This window comes from Branchiostoma floridae, chromosome 16, assembly GCF_000003815.2.
Source record: "Branchiostoma floridae strain S238N-H82 chromosome 16, Bfl_VNyyK, whole genome shotgun sequence".
NCBI classification, from domain to species: Eukaryota; Metazoa; Chordata; class Leptocardii; order Amphioxiformes; family Branchiostomatidae; genus Branchiostoma; species Branchiostoma floridae.
The window spans coordinates 12238673-12256523 of record NC_049994.1 but is presented as its reverse complement, the minus strand read 5'-3'; the positions used below and the strand labels follow the sequence as shown (position 1 = coordinate 12256523).

The 17851-nt window shown below is 41.5% G+C and overlaps 1 protein-coding gene across 1 annotated transcript; it reads right to left on the bottom strand.

Annotated features, from left to right (window-relative positions):
• Positions 1-1990: 1990 nt before the first annotated feature.
• On the bottom strand, positions 1991-12880 carry LOC118432773. Its single transcript, XM_035844393.1, has 8 exons — positions 12752-12880; positions 10838-10925; positions 8625-8814; positions 8426-8505; positions 7770-7931; positions 7089-7295; positions 6267-6425; positions 1991-5969 (listed from the first exon to the last, which is right to left on the bottom strand). The coding sequence occupies exons 3-8, from the start codon at positions 8787-8789 to the stop codon at positions 1991-1993; spliced, it is 4752 nt and encodes a 1583-aa protein (XP_035700286.1). The 5' UTR covers positions 8790-8814; positions 10838-10925; positions 12752-12880.
• Positions 12881-17851: the final 4971 nt, after the last annotated feature.

Genomic DNA, 17851 nt, shown 5'->3' with positions numbered 1-17851 from the left:
CCAGTAACAGCGCCTACTGATCTATGAACTACAACTGCTGTAAAATCCGATTTATGAAATCACGATGTATAAGATCCCCAGGGAAGTTTCAAAGCTGTGTAGGTAAGGACGCCCATTTACCAACTATGCATATGGCTGAAACTGGTCTTAAAGCTCATCCTAAGTATGGTTAAGATTGCAGATAAGATGGAGACGATGTTGTAGTACCCAGGACAAGACCGCAGACTTGGACGTACTGGGGTAAATAGCTGGATACAGTTCAGCATGTGTTCCTTCATCAATTATGTAAGCACTAAAGGCTTTTAGCCAATTAAGTACCAAGTTCAGGGTAGACATATAACAATTAAATCATCAAATCCATATCATCGTTCTGGGAAATGATATAAGTTGATCCTATCAACATTTCTCTGTAGTGCATGTGCTTTGAAATAATTCATGAGTAGGGCTGTTAGTGGAAGGCACCTATCTTCCTATTTTTTGCGATGTAATCTCATTATCTCAAATCTGATCTATGAAGTGCGGCTGCTGTTGAATATTTGATAGACTGTCTTGACATACTATTAATTGGTGGATTTATGTTATCAATTCCAACACTTAGTAACGATGATTCACTTGCTCATGGTACTCATTCGTCCCGTCAGCCGCATGACATTAACATGAGGTTCCATGTTGCTCTTTTCTTTTTTACCTTTGTAACAGAAAACCTTCGCTACATCAACGATAAACTCAACAAACGTAATGACAGATAGACCTACATACAATCCCAATGGGCTTACCATTAATTAGATGACTCTATGTTGTCAATACCAATTACTTGTAGTGCAATACATTTCTGTCAGGATTTTGATGATATTACTACTGTAACAGCATTGATGATTGAAGATGTGTAACTTGCCAAATTGAGGGTTTGACCACCAATTTGCCAGTTATTCTATATAGAACCATTCCAAACCTATCAAATGAATAGATACAGAACTCTCATGTTAAGCAAAGTGTAATATTAATCAGTGTTGACGTATTCCAAAATCTTATAGCTATATTTTTAATTACATATAATGCATTACTATTTTCAGCATTTCGACTACATAGAATACACACAGTTTTCGTTGTAAACACAAAGGGTGACATCAGTTCGTACTTTGTGCTTCTATGAGACCGGTATAAGTACAGATATCACTCAAAGTTGCATGTCTATTCTTGTTAACAATCACCCTAACTTCTGGCTTGACAGTGGAGTCTGCGATGGCAGATAGTTGTTTCTAATTCACTTAGTCATGATACGCATTCGTCCTGTACGTCAGCTACCAGTCATCATGATCATTATCAGGTTGTTCTTATCTTTTCTTCCCTTGTTGTAAACTACCTGTACTTCATCAAAGACCGAATTGATTATAAACCGTAATGAAAGAGAGGCCTTAGCATTGTCCCAACAAAATAAGCATACTGTAATCTGCATACTTAGATTTACATTTTCAATACTAATTGCTTAAAGTGCAAATCAATTTCTTCACTACTTCTGATATTTTAACAGCATTTCAAAATGATTATGATGGAAAACTTGCTAAACGATAGTTTAAAAATATTTCAACTACCAAATACAATGATTTCATATGGGAATTTTCCAAATCTATCAATGCATACAGAACTCTCTTGTTTATAAAGATGTGATAAACAATCAGTGAGAAGGCATTCCAAGATGCTTATTTGTTATAGCTATATCTTTAATAGCACACGGTGCATTGTTATGCTCAGCACACTAACCTACATCATTTTATCATATGGTGCACACAGTTAAGTTACTGTTTCAAATACAACGGATGACATGAATTCTTACTTGGCGCTTTTATAAGGCCGTTGCGAGCAGAGATATCATCCACAGTTGCATGCCTACTTTAATTAAGACTTTATCTTACTTTCAGCAAGCTAGTGGTGTTTCCGATTGCAGCTAGTTGTTCCTAAGTCACTTAGTCATGGTACGCATTCGTACGCATCAGTTACCTGTCATTATGACCGGGGGTTCCATGTTGCTCCTTTCTTTCCTTTCTTTGTTGCAAGCAACCTTCACTACATCAACGACCAAGTTGATAAACTCAAAGACCGTAATGACAGACAAACCCACATACAGTCCTAACAATCCACCGAGGCCGCTGAGTAAAGTTTCCTCAGTGTAAGTCGGATTTTCATTGATCAGTTCATAATTCAAATCACGGAAGTACACGTGGACTCTCGTGAGATTTTGTCGTAGTTCATCTGGGCTGAGCGGCAGATTTCGAGCCCGGCTCCTGGTGTGGATGTTATCCAAGACGTACCAGACGTACCTGTCTGATGGCCACAAGGAAGATGACAGCCAAAGAGCGTAAGAATCTTCTTCGCAGGATTGCTGACAGTTGCAAGGAAGGTTGCCGTCTTCGTGGCGTTTTCGGACTTCTTGGCGACAGCACTCCTGTGTCTTGTTCAGTACACTACACAATGTGCTATTGATGGCAATCAGTTCGTCAGAACAGTCACACTTGTCCAGTAAGGCTGCCTGCAGACATGAATGTTGACACGTTTCGTACGTATACCTTCCCCCGTACAACTCGTCTCTTTCCTGGTATGAAGTGCAGTCTCCGTAAGGATGTGGCTGTCGTTTGACAGAACTGCGTTTCAAGCCGACGAATGTGCTCTCTCCAGGTTTGGTATTGAGAGCGTTGCCTTCAGGGAATGGCGTCGAACCGACACTGTGTATGGTGACCTTTGCTCCGGGATCCTGACCAAAGAGCCCCACGTATTCGTCAGACTCGATTGACAGTGTCAGTTTTAGACCGAACTCCGCTCCCACTTTGGTCGTGGTTCGAACTTTGTCGTCTTCGCCATGATTGAAGGTAAAACAGTTGCCATATTTGGCGTTTTGCGTCACTTTAAAATCGTCCAATGAGCAACGTTCTTTGTCAAAGGTACACTGTAGGATGAGGTCTTCCTTTTGGTGACCCATCTCAGCAATCTCTTCTCGTGTAGCCATTGAGAAGTCTGTGATGTCTGTGTAATCATCTGTGTTTGAGCTGAGAAGGAATCCATCCCAGTCGTTCTCTCCACCAACAGAGTTTAGCTTCAAGTCGACACAGCCAACTTCACAACGTTCGACATGACAGTACTCCCAGTCCTGCTCGCCTGTGAAGCACCACGGTGCTTTAGACGGGTGATCCGGTATGTTACGGCAGTAGTTTTCAGATAGATCTGCATCCGGGTAGAGTGAGGGTGTGGTGCAATGATCCTGTGGGTCATGCGAGTTCCACTTCTGACATGGCCGACCGCTTCTGGTGACGTTCTGCTTGCCTCTGTAGTTCAGGCCACGACCCACAATGCACTCGGGTTCCGCGCACATCGCCTGATGATGATGATAAAACTGAACACCTTTTTCATTTGCTTTACTAGCAATCGTGCAACTGGAGGATCTACATCCGACTAGTTCGAGGCGTACGCCTCCTGTTCGTTTCAACGACTTTGGGTGCAGTCGTACGTATCGAGCTGCGACTGCGCGGGGAAGGTATACGTGATTTGGGGTGTCGCCATCTTTGTTTCCGACGAACAATGTTGCCACATGTGTCGTTTCGTCTTCCGTGTAAGACAGCCACTGATCTCCGTTGATGCTGAAGGATAATGAGAAGGATGAGACATAGCCACCATCCTTACCGCCTCCTTGTATGATCACCCCGGCCAACATATGTAAGTTCAGTAAGTCCACTTGTATCCACGGCATGGTGTCATTTCCCTCCATTTTCCAGGAGGACACGCTGTTAAGCCGGGCGTGGTTTGGTGAATGTTTCTGGTCAAGGATTGAGGACGTTTGAATCTGATTTCGTAAGATAACGCCACTCTCCATACCCAGCGGGTTGTTACAGCCCATAAAGTGATTAGTGACATCAGCTCTCTGTGCCATGGATTGATTTGACAGCGTTGTGTCTGACTCTGGTCTACAACAGTAGACAGGAAGGGCCGCGCCGTTGGATGCAATGACATTTTTGTAAGTTACATAGTGGTCACAGTTAGGATCCGATGTGTTGCACTGAGCTCGAAGACGAGCTACAACATGTGGCTCGGAAAACCATGAGAAATCTTCGTTTCTAACGCCGTCGGTATACAAGTTATTGAGTTGTAGGCGTGAACAGGTCTGCTTGTCTGTATTGTTGCATACTGCACAGGCCTCCAACTGCTCGGAAAACGTGTCCTGACTGAGGAAGAAACTCTCCTCGCAACATAATGCTTTGTACGTTTCAGAGCGATTGATTTCGTATAAAGGAAATCTATAATCGAAGCATCCTTCGCCAACATTGCACCCGCAGGTTTCGTTAAGCAGTGCAATTTTGTCGGCCATGTTGATCCACGCAATGTCCTCTGGGTAACTATCGCGCCTGATGGAAGCACCATGGATGGCGAGTAGCTGTGAAGGTAGACAAAGTTGCATTCCCTGGTCAAGGCAGCCTTTCTCAGCACTACTGTGGTTACGGTACTTATTCTTCGTGAGTTTAAACAGGGAGTCGTCACAGCAGTAAGCTACACTTCGTCCTTCGTGTGCAACTCGATATCGATAAACGTTTTTGAAACAAAATTCCGAAGTTGAGTTTGTGCAGTCTTCCTCAAATATAGCCTCCATGTCCTTATCACCGATCCAGCCCCATTCAGTTGCCTTGACATCTTTGAATGTGTTTAACAAGACCAGCTGCTCTAGGGAACATAATTGTTTCCCACGTTCTTCGCAGTACTGGGCGGCGTAAGTTTGCTGGTAAAACCTGTGCCTTGTGGGGAATATTGGTTCGTCGTCATTCTCGCTGATGGAACATTTCGGGATGGACTGACAGGGAGTAGAAGTCAGGTTCGCTTCTTGGGAACCAGAGGCAGAAGGACAGACTAGGTTTGTGCGATCTCCATTCGGTGCAAACCGGCAGAAGTTTTCCTCCAGGCAATAGTCGAAGTACCGGTTAGGACAGGTCCAGTCCTGGCAGTTTGCGTTACCAGAAGACCGTACGGTTCCGCGATATGTGGTGACGTTTGTCACACAGTCTTTGCTGCTGCAGCTGATGGAGCTCGGATCTATCATGCTCATTATCGGTAATACAGGATGTAGAAAGATGCCAAAGATGCAGTCATTCTCTTCACATCCAAGAAACTCAACTCTCATGTTTTTATTTCCCCATTCGTTCTGTCCGTTGGAACGAGGCAGAATGGCGACGTGTCGGGTTAAGACAGGGTGCGACAGATGCTGGAAGTTGTAACCATTGCCGTTGACGTGACCGCAGAAAAGGACGACTTCACCATACTCATCTACATAGTCTGACCAATCAGTTGACGTCACACCGTACTGTAAACCATACGTTTGAACGTTTCCTTGTATTATCAACCCCGTGAGGATGACCGTTCTGCCAAGATCTACCGCAAAGCGCGGATTCTCATCAGAGTAGGGAGCAAAATTCCACGCGTACTTGGAATTCAATCGACCGTACTCTGCTGGGTAACCTTCGAGAAATGAAGACGCTGAAATCTGATGGTCGTATATTTTACCACTCTCCATTCCAAGCGGATTGCTGCATCCGGGAACTTTGGCCGTGCATTCTGACTGTACGCACATTTGAGGAGAGCAACAAAACAAACCGGCTTTTTGGGGCGTCTCATTTGTTGGGAGTACTTCACGGTAGCATGTTGTTTTAGTGTCGCTTGAACAGTTATCTTTTAACATCATCTGAACACCTTGCCTTGCATGAATCCATCCCCAGCCGTCAAAACGTCTGCCATCTTGGTAGGCTGTTATCAGCTGACTAGCGGAGCACGGTTCGCCCTGCACAGCGCCAACTAAGTTTGCGCATGCGCTTGACTCCAAAGCCTCGGTGTGAGTTTCAAACGTTTGATTGGTTAGAGTGACGTAACTGTCAGGTTCGCAGCAGAGCGTGGAGTTGATTTTAGCGTTGATGTCGTCTACACGTCTCAGAAGTATCCTGCAAAATAGACATCAATCAAGGCATTGTTAAAAAGGTGTCGTTCATAAAAGATTAAGTTTATTGTGCTTCTAGCTGCACTACACTAATTGGAATTCTAGAAATCTGGATCCATAGATAAATCTTAAACTGAGTTTGTGCTAACCAGACTATAAGTGACTTTTCTACTGGGCAGAAGTTACATAAACTGTTGCCAGTCTCCTAAAACGAATTCTAAAAATATAACATAAAAATGTAATGTTGATATTAATCTAATGACAGCCATTGAAGGAAAGAGAAACAATTGATAGTTCATACTTGTCATTGTAGCACATGTCACAAGTACCGTCCGCGTTGCACTGATGGAAGAGCTTAGCTGCCCACCCCTCTTGGTCGAAGTAGCTCCATTCTGACCGTGTGTGATCTTCAGGCGCTCTCAAGAGCTGAGCCAAGGTGCACAAATGTCGAGACCGACGTCTAATATGGAGAAGAGCATAACAAGCATAGAAATTTCACAGAATTATACAATGATATGGAGTCTGAAGAAAATGTGGATGCCCGTTATTTTCTACTGTCTTGGAAAACGCCTCAATAGAAGTGATTTTGCTGTTTACGTAGTAGTTTCCCGGTACTTTATATTAAGAATGGAGGCTAAGATGAGTAGCTGCGTCGAATTTTATAAATGTATACAATATCAACATCCCGACCTTTATAAATTGATAACCATATTTTAATTCAAGCAAGGTCAAAAGTTGAATGTTTGAATGAAAGAAGTTGAACAAATTTGGAACATGCTTTTGAAATGTAATGAGTAAATTCCAAACAATAGCAAACGGCGATGAAAAATTGTACTCTGCATACCTTGTCCGTGGTTTTTGTAGGCAAGTGTGTGGTTATGTTCTTGTTTAGCTGCAACTATCAAAGTCTAAAATCTTAGAAAACGCATAGAGGAGAGTCAAATAGCAACTTGCATGCTAGTGTAATACATTCTTTGGTGATTGTCTTTTTTGTGCGTCAGTATGTATGAAATAAACAATAAGTAGATACATGGTAGGTAGATACATGGTCCGATAAATGTTGATATCATGTACTTGCTGGTGCTAAGTAGGTTTACAGTTTGCCTAAGTACATAGGACCTACCTGCATTCCGTAGAAGCATCGGTGCTATCATAGGGGAGATAGACGACCTCCACTCCCTGACCATAAGGACGGTCGGCTATTTCAGGTACGATGCCGTTTTTGTCGCCTTCTTTTCCCCACAAGTAGTTCCGCACGTCACGTTCAGTCCGCTCATCCAGCTCCAGCAAAGCGCCATGTCGGGTGCCTCTTAGCATGGATCTGCGCAATCTGAAATCAAACGTTCACGAAAGATTTTGCCTTGACATCTCAGAAACTCAAAAGGCACCATATTTACCAACATAACCCCAAAACGTACTGTCAAACCTGTCCTTAGTGATCACTCATGGGACTTGAAGACAATGATCTCGTACATGGATGACCACTTTAGGCCTATGTCACATTTCCTAACCAGAGCCCGTCCGGGTAGCTTTCGGGAACGAAAAGTATTATATAAAAGACTTCGAACTACACAAGACGTAAAGATCGTAGGAATTATTTACGCATATTTGTACATATATTTCTATTTTTCGTTTCCGCAAACATCCCGGCCGGGCCCAGGTTTGGAAATGTGACGTTAGCCTTCTGAATGTTTTGGTCAGTGGGAGAATTGGTTAGAGGCAACAACCAAAAAATGATTGCGATAGCCAGAGGATGCAGTTGTGATCACTTGTACCTGTACAGACTTAACACAAATCTACTCACCGGTTGTTGTTGCAGACAGTAACGGACGGAAAGGTGAGCTTGTTGTTGTCCACAACTTTGATGTCGACGTTGACCGGGTACTCAAAGTACGCTTTGATCAAGATGGCGGCCTGGTACACGAACAGCGTGACGCAGGTGATGAGTATGGCGGTCCAAATGATCCTGTGTCCCGATTGGAGAGAAAAATAAATAAAAGAAGAGTTCTCAGACATCATACCTCCATGAAATACTCAGAGCTTTAAAAAATCTCATTCGAATGTTTTAACGGTATCGTTAAAAAAAAAAAAAGAAGCGACCCTGGAGATCCAAAGCAACCTGCTAGGGGCCCAAATTTACGCAGCTTCACCCTTATACCAATTTCCGAACTGTAAATGAAGAATCACAGCACATCCAGGGCTGAATGGATAAAAACGATGCTGCAGTACCAAGGTTAAAGACCAGGAGGCCCCAAATCGATATCACCTCATCTTCCAAATACCATCGCAATCCATCCAGCAGGTCTTAAGATATACCCCGATACATCATCCATAAAAAACTCTATTTTTCATGGAGGAAAAATGACGAATGTTGTAGTAGCTAGACAAGCATTTGTTTCTCTTAGCGGCTAGACTACAGACATGAACCGGAGTACTTTACATAAATGGATGAGTGAATACCTTGATCTAACTGTGTCAGCTTCTGCCACTCGGCTGATGCCATGGGCGGTGGTGGTGGTACAGAATTCCTTTGTCATCGTCTGTTTTCATGGGAACAAATTGAAAGATACAGCCACAGGCAATGATAATGCTTTTAGAAGAATAACATTGATAGAATTAGAATTAAAATGTAAAATATAAAAAGGAATTCGTATCATACCTTGATGTCTTTTTTTCTCTGTTCCTTTATCTTCGCATCGCGATCTTTGAGACATTTCTCCACTATCTTTTTTGCGCGCTCCTCGGCCGTTTCTTCGATGATTTTAAGAAGCCTCGAGTCTACTACTTGGAGAAGTTTCTGATCATCGTCGCAGGTGGTTGTCATCTTGCCGAAGAGATGTTAGGTGCTCCTGTATGTGCATGTTTATTGATTCGATCATATACATGTATAGAGTTTAAATCTCAATAAAGCAGATACAACGATGCCGTCACGTGAAAACAAGACCTATAGCAATTAGAAGGAGCGCATTTGCAGGTACGTGATATGGCGTTTTACCTATTGACTATTAGAATACTGCAAAATGTGATATCTTAATCTGTATTTGGCTTTCTTATTCATTCAAAGTACACACATGCAAATATGCACATGCAAGTGCACACACGCAAGCACGCACAGGGAGAGAGAGTGGGACTTCGACATTATTGGTTTTGCAGTTAAGTGCATTTTAATGCTTACAGCTATTAGGTCCATTTAAGAAGAGGGTTCAAAGTGTCACAGGCCCTAATTACATTCACATTAAGCATAGCATAGCAACTCTATGTAATCCATTAACTAGGTCTGAAATCCATCATAACCCGTCAATTATGTTTTGATAGAAGCGAGTGGTCCTTCAATGTAAGCAGGAGAAGGGGGTAAAGAAAGACACACACTAGAAGGGTTTTGTTGTCACGCTTAGAAACCTAGAAGTCTAGATTATCTTAGAAAACATGCAAGAAATCAACAGTTTTATTGCAACATTTGATGTATATTCACGCCAGTCGCTTGACGGAATGCACTTACAGCCTCCACACCGCTTTAATGGCCATTCCTAATGTCCATTACATGTCCCTTGTGACGTGCACTTTTCTGAAGTAGCCTCGCTGCATCCACTAATGATCTCACACTCCCCCTGATCACCTATTCAGCTATATAAATCCCATCCCTATGGGGACAACATTACCTCTTGAATCATGTATTAGAAATATTTACGCTCTAATTTCTTAATCTTGCTTTGAGTAGAGCAGTATGATTACTGGCGTTGCCTTATGAATCGTATTTCTAAGTGTCACCTTCTCACGTTCGTTTCATGACTCAGTTTGCCTGCAGTTCCCTTTGTGAGACTTTCAGACTGTACACACCGTTTGTGAAAGTGATTTTTCATGTAATTCATGTTGCACGGAATGTATTCTATAAAGTCAGCTTTATCTTTGAAAAAAGAAAAGATCACGTTTGGGGCTTTGTACTTTTTTTTCGCAGGAACACATCTGTATTCCTCAGTTATAATCTTTTAACAGGCATTCCATGTTTAATTCCCTTTTCAAATATTCTCAGAAAAGCAGACAATTGAGTACAAATAGTCTTAAAGAGGTGACCGGAGAATCTATGTTCTCTGACACACTACGGACTCTCTCTTCGTTACAAACAGTCAGAGATCGACATCCTTGTTTCTCAACCGATATCTCAAGCAATGTTGCAATACTGTTAGCTAAAGAGTTGAAGGCAAAGCAGTTCCAGATTGTATACACTATGGCCTAATTGTGTCCATGGCATGTTGACTGTTTATTGCTTTTTGATCTGAATTCGTGTTTTGTACCTAGGGTCAAACGGCATGTCATGGTTGAAAGACGTAGTAGCTGTATGTATTCTGTCTGGCAAGTCAGAACTAAGGGAAGGAAGTGCACGTGGTCTAGACACATAGGTAGGTATGCTAGAATCAGGACCAAAAGACATTCTAGCTCATGCTAAACGTTACTGCATCTTTTCCCCTGGGCCATGGGCTCCATCCGATTCACTACCGGGGTTCCTATACTTGGTTCTCTCAGTGTCCTGCTAATCTACAGGTTGTACATATATGGGTCCCGTATCGATTTGGGTTTGGGGTATATCTAAACATCCTAAATGTGGTATACAACAGCAATACACATCGAATGGGGACGTACTCTGCTGCAGCAACACAGAGATCAAGTTTTACTGATTTGATTGTTATAAAATTGCAGGCAGGACCAGGGTTAAAATATTCTTATTTTCAGGGAAACGACTATAAGAATATTTTAACCCCAACAGTAAATCAGATGGCATTGACACCCAGGCCATGTATTTTCATTAATAGCAATAAAAATCAAATGTTTTCCTTAAGAATGTCCTGAATAGGAAGTGAATCGTACGTTACGTACCTCCACACAAAACAGCAGTAGCGGGGCGTGACTCCCACTGAATGTCCGTCAGAGGTGACAACAGTCCGACGGTCAGGTTTCCGAGAAGCTGCAAAAACGAAGGCAAATGTTTTTTTCACAGAACTGCCTTCTTCATTATAGTGTTATAGTGGTATGGTGTGTATGACTATGACAGATAAGGGTTAAAAATGTCACCTCTTAATCAAATTATCCGGTGCTGTAACGTAATTATAAAGTATCAGGTCACTAAAATTGTCAATGTTAGCATATAAAGGTCATTTTACTGGTAACATACCCGAGTGGACACCATTAGTAACGTATTTACTAAAAAACAACAGATTGAACTATGACTTAAGCCATAAAATTTGTCATCCCAGAGAGGGTTCCTGCTTCGAGTAGATATTAGACGTCTATGACAGATAAGGGTTGAAACTGTCATCTCTTAACCAAATTGTCCGATGTTGTAACGTAATTATAAAGTATCAGGTCACTAAGGTTGTCAATTTTACCATATCAAGGTGGTTTTACTGGTAACGCACCCGAGTGGATAAAGTAGTAATACAGCTACAAAAGATAACCTTTCGCCAAAAACACCCCATCCGCAAAACAATTACATTCCGGTATATGAATGAGGTACATATTTGTAAAGGACTGAAAGGGCAACAACCATTCACAAGTAACATCAAGAATATGCATTTTCGTCTAATCTTTTAAATGAACGCTTACACAACTTTAAAGCACGTTTACACTATGTAGCTGCAACAATTACAGCTGCTGTTATTTTAGTTGATTATTGGAGGCTTTTAGAATGTTGTTGGACTGGTTATGTCTGTTGGTGACGTCCCAGAAATCCCTCATCTAGACGCCACCTGTGACTATAGAAACCCTGTCGAGGGCTGAAGAAATAATGGAGGGATTTGTTATGGTATTTGTAGAAATTTTTTTCGAGGTTACTGGACATATACATTTCTAATTATGTTTTGGGTATTCATTTAGGTTACCCATGACACAATCCTTGTACCTCCTTCCTTAGACGTCAGTACAATCAAAAGAGCCTACCACACAGTAGTCTTGATCAAGTATTCTTGACGAAGTGTTGATGTTCAGGGACAGGATAGTGCGAAATAAGCTTATCCAATCTGATTTCCTAAGAGTTAATCAGTGAATAGTTCGTCTGATATTTATCTCTATATCTATCTCTAGATGTTGCAAAATTAAAAGTATCGGACATTTTTCCAAGATACTGTCACTAGGCTAGATGACAGGAATGCTAGAATTTGACCTGTTGAAACAGCCATTTTAGTCATTTACGAATGTTGAATGTATGTCACTATTCTACTTCATATTCACACTAACATCAACTGAAAATGTATTGTAGCTCAAAATATCAAAGGAAGAGTTTTTCTTTATAAGAAACCACCACGCTTTTCGATATCATATTTCGCATTGACAGAAACATATTCTAGTTCTTTAGTCGGCGACTTCAGCGGAAAATATCTATTGCAGATAATGGCATTGATGAGACTTAAATTGTCTGACTTAAGAAAGCTTCCGGTCTAAGGGCGTTCCTTCCTGTCTCTCGAATGTCCACACATTCAGCGTAAAAGAGTTTTTATAGCCTCCAACACGCATGACAATGAAGCCGATAGAATACACCATACAAACCAGGGGGCCCGAAGTCAACCTTGACCTTCGTCTTCCCAACCCATATTCACACCCCAAATATCATTTCATCCATCCAGAGGTTTTGATGGTTATGATGACCATAAATATCCGTTAACGTAGTACTAAATAAAGACATGAAGACAGACAGATCTACACACACGCACAAACACACAAACACCCAAAAACAAAACCTCCATTTTTCATGGAGGTAAAAATGCGATGAATGGAAATGTTAGAAGAGCTTCTTACCTTGAGATGTATGTCCCTTGGTCTCTTGGCTTGTTCTCTGTGAGCACAACCTGTGCGGTGTCTTAATTTATGTGGGCCGGGGCAGGGAAGCCCAGGCGTCATCACCGGAAACTCTGTATCACGTACACCGGAAATGCGTCATGTAATAGCCCCCCCTCCCAAGGTGACAGCCTATGTGTGGGCAGACCAACGGAGAATCCAACAGGTAGTGTCATGCCGAGCGACTAGGGGTTTGACAGATAGCTCAACTAATTTCACAGATATAGGGCGAGCTTTTTTAACCGTCTTGTGTGTTTTTTGTCCTTAACCTCTTGTATCATAATTCTACTATGAAATCAAGGGTCACACATATACAATTTTGGTCGCTTTAAGGTCGCTCTGAGATGGTCAGCTAGCGGAGAGGGAGCCTTACTTACGTTTTGTCTGAATTTGCATTTCAGAAGCGGGTGTCGTTTTGAGTCCCATTTCTTTTACATTTTCAGTATAAGGTCAATAATCGTACATCGGACAGAATAAAGTGCAAATGTCATTACATACAAGTGCACAAATTGGTACTCTCCAAGCAGATGTTAGGCTCCGGCTGTTTTTTAACGTTATTTAGTCGTTTTTATCGGGCTTTCTATTTTGTCATTTTTCTTGAAGTATATTTCCCATGTAGCGAACACTCCGTGGATAGCTAAGAAGGGAATACAGCCAGGCAAGTTGTTTACACAGATCTAGATTCAAGGCTAATTTAAAATGGCGCCTTCCTTCCGGACCGTTTAGTAGAATATGCCCACCGGACAGGTACCGTGGGAGAATGAGCCGAAATCAGTCATGTACATCTAAGAGCCCCCAGGCGAGGTGACCTTTGTAGTATAATTAGGAGCTATATCGTCACTGCGGTTACTTGTGAGTAACGTGTCACTGGTAAGGTCATAACGTTTAACCAAAACACAATGGAAATATTTTACGAAAAAAAAACGTTTTCTTTTCTCTCAAATAGTTTTTCCTTACATGACGTCTACCTTAGAATAAACAGTTGAAATGTTGAAATGTATGATATACAAAACATTGCTCATTACTGACACATATTACTGACACGGAAAAAGATTCAAATACACAGCGATAGTTTTGAAAGAACTTTTCTATCTTCCCAAAAGATTTCTAACTTCATAACCACTTCTATTTATTGTCCTTTGACTAGCATACTCGTGAAATAGACATAGACACAATAACAGGTGAATAGTTGAGAATTCATTCCAGTCACATTAATTTCGTAAAAATGATTATAGAATATTGTGATAAACGTGCTGAAATGAAAACATTGGTTGATATATATTTTTTCACTTTCTGGCGAGGCCGACGTGTTGTCGCTAGTTAGGCATAGTAAGATTGTCTTTTCTGTTATTCATAATGTAGAGTAGCTCTTGACACAGAGTAGCAAACTTGTGTATATTACGGCAATGATTTAACTGCTATTTTGTGAAAGTTGCCATACGGTACGTCCGGTCCTAAGATTGGCGAATTGTTTCGCAGACAGCTAATCAGGTTTCCACTGGGCTCTACCTAGATGTACACACTCACGCACACATGCGCGCGCGCGCACACACACACACACACACACACATGTACACACACACACACACACACACACACACACACACACACACACACACACACGGTGCGGCACATGTTTGGTAAAAATGTGACTATAACTGGTCTGACAAGAATTTGATCCATTTAGTAGCTCAAACGTTTTCGTACAGACCCTCGCCAACTTCATTGGAATAGATGTGTTCCTCCGCGCTTGGGAAGGTTAGACCAGTGTATGTGGAGTCAGACATGGTGGAGGGGTTTAGATCCTGGTACGTAGTGTCCACATCCGGGTCATTCTGTGATACGGAGGAGGGGTTAAGATCCAGGTACGAAGTGTCATCATTCGCAGAATATGCGGACGTGGTGGAAGGGTTTAGATTCATGTACGTTGTGTCGACATTTTGAAAGCTTGGGTAACTACCATGTGCACCTCTTTCTTGCTTGGGAGGGGGCGAGTTGGCGTAATTTACTGCAATGGCATCATAGTTTAGACTGTCATACTCAGACTCTTCCTCTTGAGGATTTCGGTACCTGGATGTTAAAGGTCCCATCGCAAGTGCTGTAGGCGAAATGCTACTGCTTTCTCTCTTTGCAATTTGTCTGAAAAAGCACATACGGATATATATGGTTATACAAATAATTACATGTATATTATCATATGAATAAGTCATACCGTTCTATAACCGATGTATTCTTGTAGAATATCTAATTGGTTTTGTATATCCCAAAAGGAAGACAAGGAGACGAGGCTACATGAGAATTTTGTGAAAGAAACGAAATAACCCACCTTTTCCTTATCACAACAGCACCGATGACTACGGCAGCTATAATTACGAGACCACCAATGACAGACAACGGGATGCCTACAGTCTGTAGTAAGGAGCTGGTTCCAGTGGAGGTAGTAGTAACGTTACCTGTAATATTTACCAATGTTAGACGCGTTTAGGAATTATTGCCTTCAGATTAGGCATAACACACAGTAAGAGCTAGTCATTTCTACATCGTTTAGATCAAAAGGCTCAAAATTATGCATTCTGTATTTTGTAATATGATATGATATGATATGATATGATATATTCACCCTGCATATATTTATAGGTATGGATTTGGCTGTTTAGTACGCACAGCCCAACTACACTGAGGCTATTACAAAGGGCTGGCCCTGCTGACGGAGACAAAGACAATACAAATGAAATTCGACATGAAATGGGCATGATTATCAATAACTATATTATAAGTACATATTACCATTGTAATGGTTCTGGCACTGGAAATATCTACGATATTTGAAATTATAGAATATACGCTTACAACTTAACTGGTTCGTCATCTATAAGTCTATACCCACCTTTAAACGTGTTGGTTGCTGTTTCTGTACTTTGGGTTGTGATAGAAGGTTCAGCAGCTTGGGTAGTGGCTTGGGCATGTGTCGTATAGATAATGGTAATAGTCTCTACTGTGAAGGTTTGTTCCGTGTACTTCACAGTGGAAGGGGGTTCTGTAGTTTGGATAGTGGAAGGGGGTTCTGTAGTCTGGATAGTGGAGGGGGGTTCTGTAGTCTGGATAGTGGAAGGGGGTTCTGTAGTCTGGATAGTGGAAGGGGGTTCTGTAGTCTGGATAGTGGAAGGGGGTACTGTAGTCTGGATAGTGGAAGGGGGTTCTGTAGTTTGGATAGTGGTGGGGGGTTCTGTAGTCTGGATAGTGGAAGTGGGTTCTGTAGTCTGGATAGTGGAAGGGGGTTCTGTAGTCTGGATAGTGGAAGGGGGTTCTGTAGTCTGGATAGTGGAAGGGGGTTCTGTAGTCTGGATAGTGGAAGGGGGTTCTGTAGTCTGGATAGTGGAAGGGGGTTCTGTAGTCAGGATAGTGGAAGGGGGTTTTGTAGTCTGGATAGTGGAAGGGGGTTCTGTAGTCTCCATAGTGGTAGCGCTGTACGTTGACCAAGCCGTATATCCCATTGTGTTCCTGGTACTCACCAGCGCTAAAGAAGAACATATAGAATAGCTTTACTGTAATTTAACTGTAATTTTACTGCAATTTTCATATAATCTTACTGTATTTTTACTGTGATTTTACTCGTATTTTCCACCAAGGATAGGGTGAAATGTATAATCACGTAGAATGACACCAAGTTCTTATCTAGCATTTCTTGCTTAGCATGCAATATTCGTAAGGTAGGACGTATAGCCATTCTTTTTTGCAGTAAGAGGGGTAACTAAAAGGGAACTATAGGTCAGACATAAGTAATAATCGTCACCGAGCAAGATGGGCTAGAAAGATTCATCCCATATACTTCCGTGTTAGGCATTAGTGCTCTCAGCCAGAAAACCATAGACAATATGTGTCTTAGGAGAGGATTAAGCTTTCCGTATTGAAATGCTTATAGTCTTGCTTGGTTCAGGACAAATGTAAAAGTTTTTAAGCTAGTAAAGTTTAATCATACATGACTGTTTGTTTATAGTACATGTAGTTGATAACAATAACAAATAAAGCTTTTGCTGACAGCTGTTGTCAGTGTTGCCGTTATTTCAAGGCGAAAACAGAAGCAAGAATATCATGATACCGATCGAAATCATTCTGTTTTTCGCATTCTAAAGTTATGGAATGTTCTAGTTTGGTATTAATTTCAGGTGACATTAGTACAAAAACAAGTGTATTTGTTTATTTTGTGATGTCATGTTTACCATAGAAAATATGTCAAGGAAGTAGTACAGACTAAAATACCACCAATTTTGAAAAAAAAAATTGAAAATTTGTTGGTTCACAGATCACGGTAGTCGCGATATCTAGCGTTACACTAGAAATAACATAACGTTAATTGTACGTTCTCACCTGTTAAGATGGCAAAAATCCACATGATCTTCGTAGAACGTTTAGTGACTTTGTGACCTGCAGTTGAACTACTGTGCAAAATATCCTCGCAAAGCCCAAGTTGAATAACCAGTTTGGTCACGTGACACACGTGTTTGACTTTACCAGTGTCATGGTCGACAGTAACAAAGGACGATAACATCTCCTCACATGACCACAGCGAGGATGTCGAAGACATAAAAAATCAGAACAGTCTTTGGCTTATATTAAAATTAATAATGCACACAAATCAAAGTTGTCTATGAAGAAATGACCACTGTCTCCAGAATGCTCATACACAACAATGTGACAGTCCTTGGTGAGTAACCATACTGAAGCGCCCCCATGCGATTCACCTTTTTTTTATCGTACATCGCGATATCGGCACTTTAATATGTCGTTGGAATGCAGAACGCCTCATATGTAGATATCCCAGTCGTTGCAGATTCAGGACTAATAGTATTTGACGGCGTAAAGGTGTAAGAAATACAATCGCTCTGTACTCTGCATATCAAAAATGAGAACATAACACAAGACATAGAAACGCAAACTCGAATGCTGTGCGTGTGAGCATACTAGGGAATTTTGGTGTTTCGAACGGTAAAATGCATTTTCAGTGTCGTGGCTTGCCATACAATCAAAAGATTAGGCACTGTGCCTATTGTTAGGGTTCTG

What these genes read in the sequence shown, in the direction of transcription:
- LOC118432773 (XM_035844393.1), bottom strand. Translation starts at nt 8,789, where the DNA reads ATGACAACCACCTGCGACGATGATCAGAAACTTCTCCAAGTAGTAGAC. An exon ending in GATGCTTCTACGGAATGCAG is followed by an intron (nt 6,426 to 7,088) that starts GTAGGTCCTATG and finishes TCTCCATATTAG; the next exon opens with ACGTCGGTCTCGACATTTGT. An exon ending in GACATGTGCTACAATGACAA is followed by an intron (nt 5,970 to 6,266) that starts GTATGAACTATC and finishes TCTATTTTGCAG; the next exon opens with GATACTTCTGAGACGTGTAG.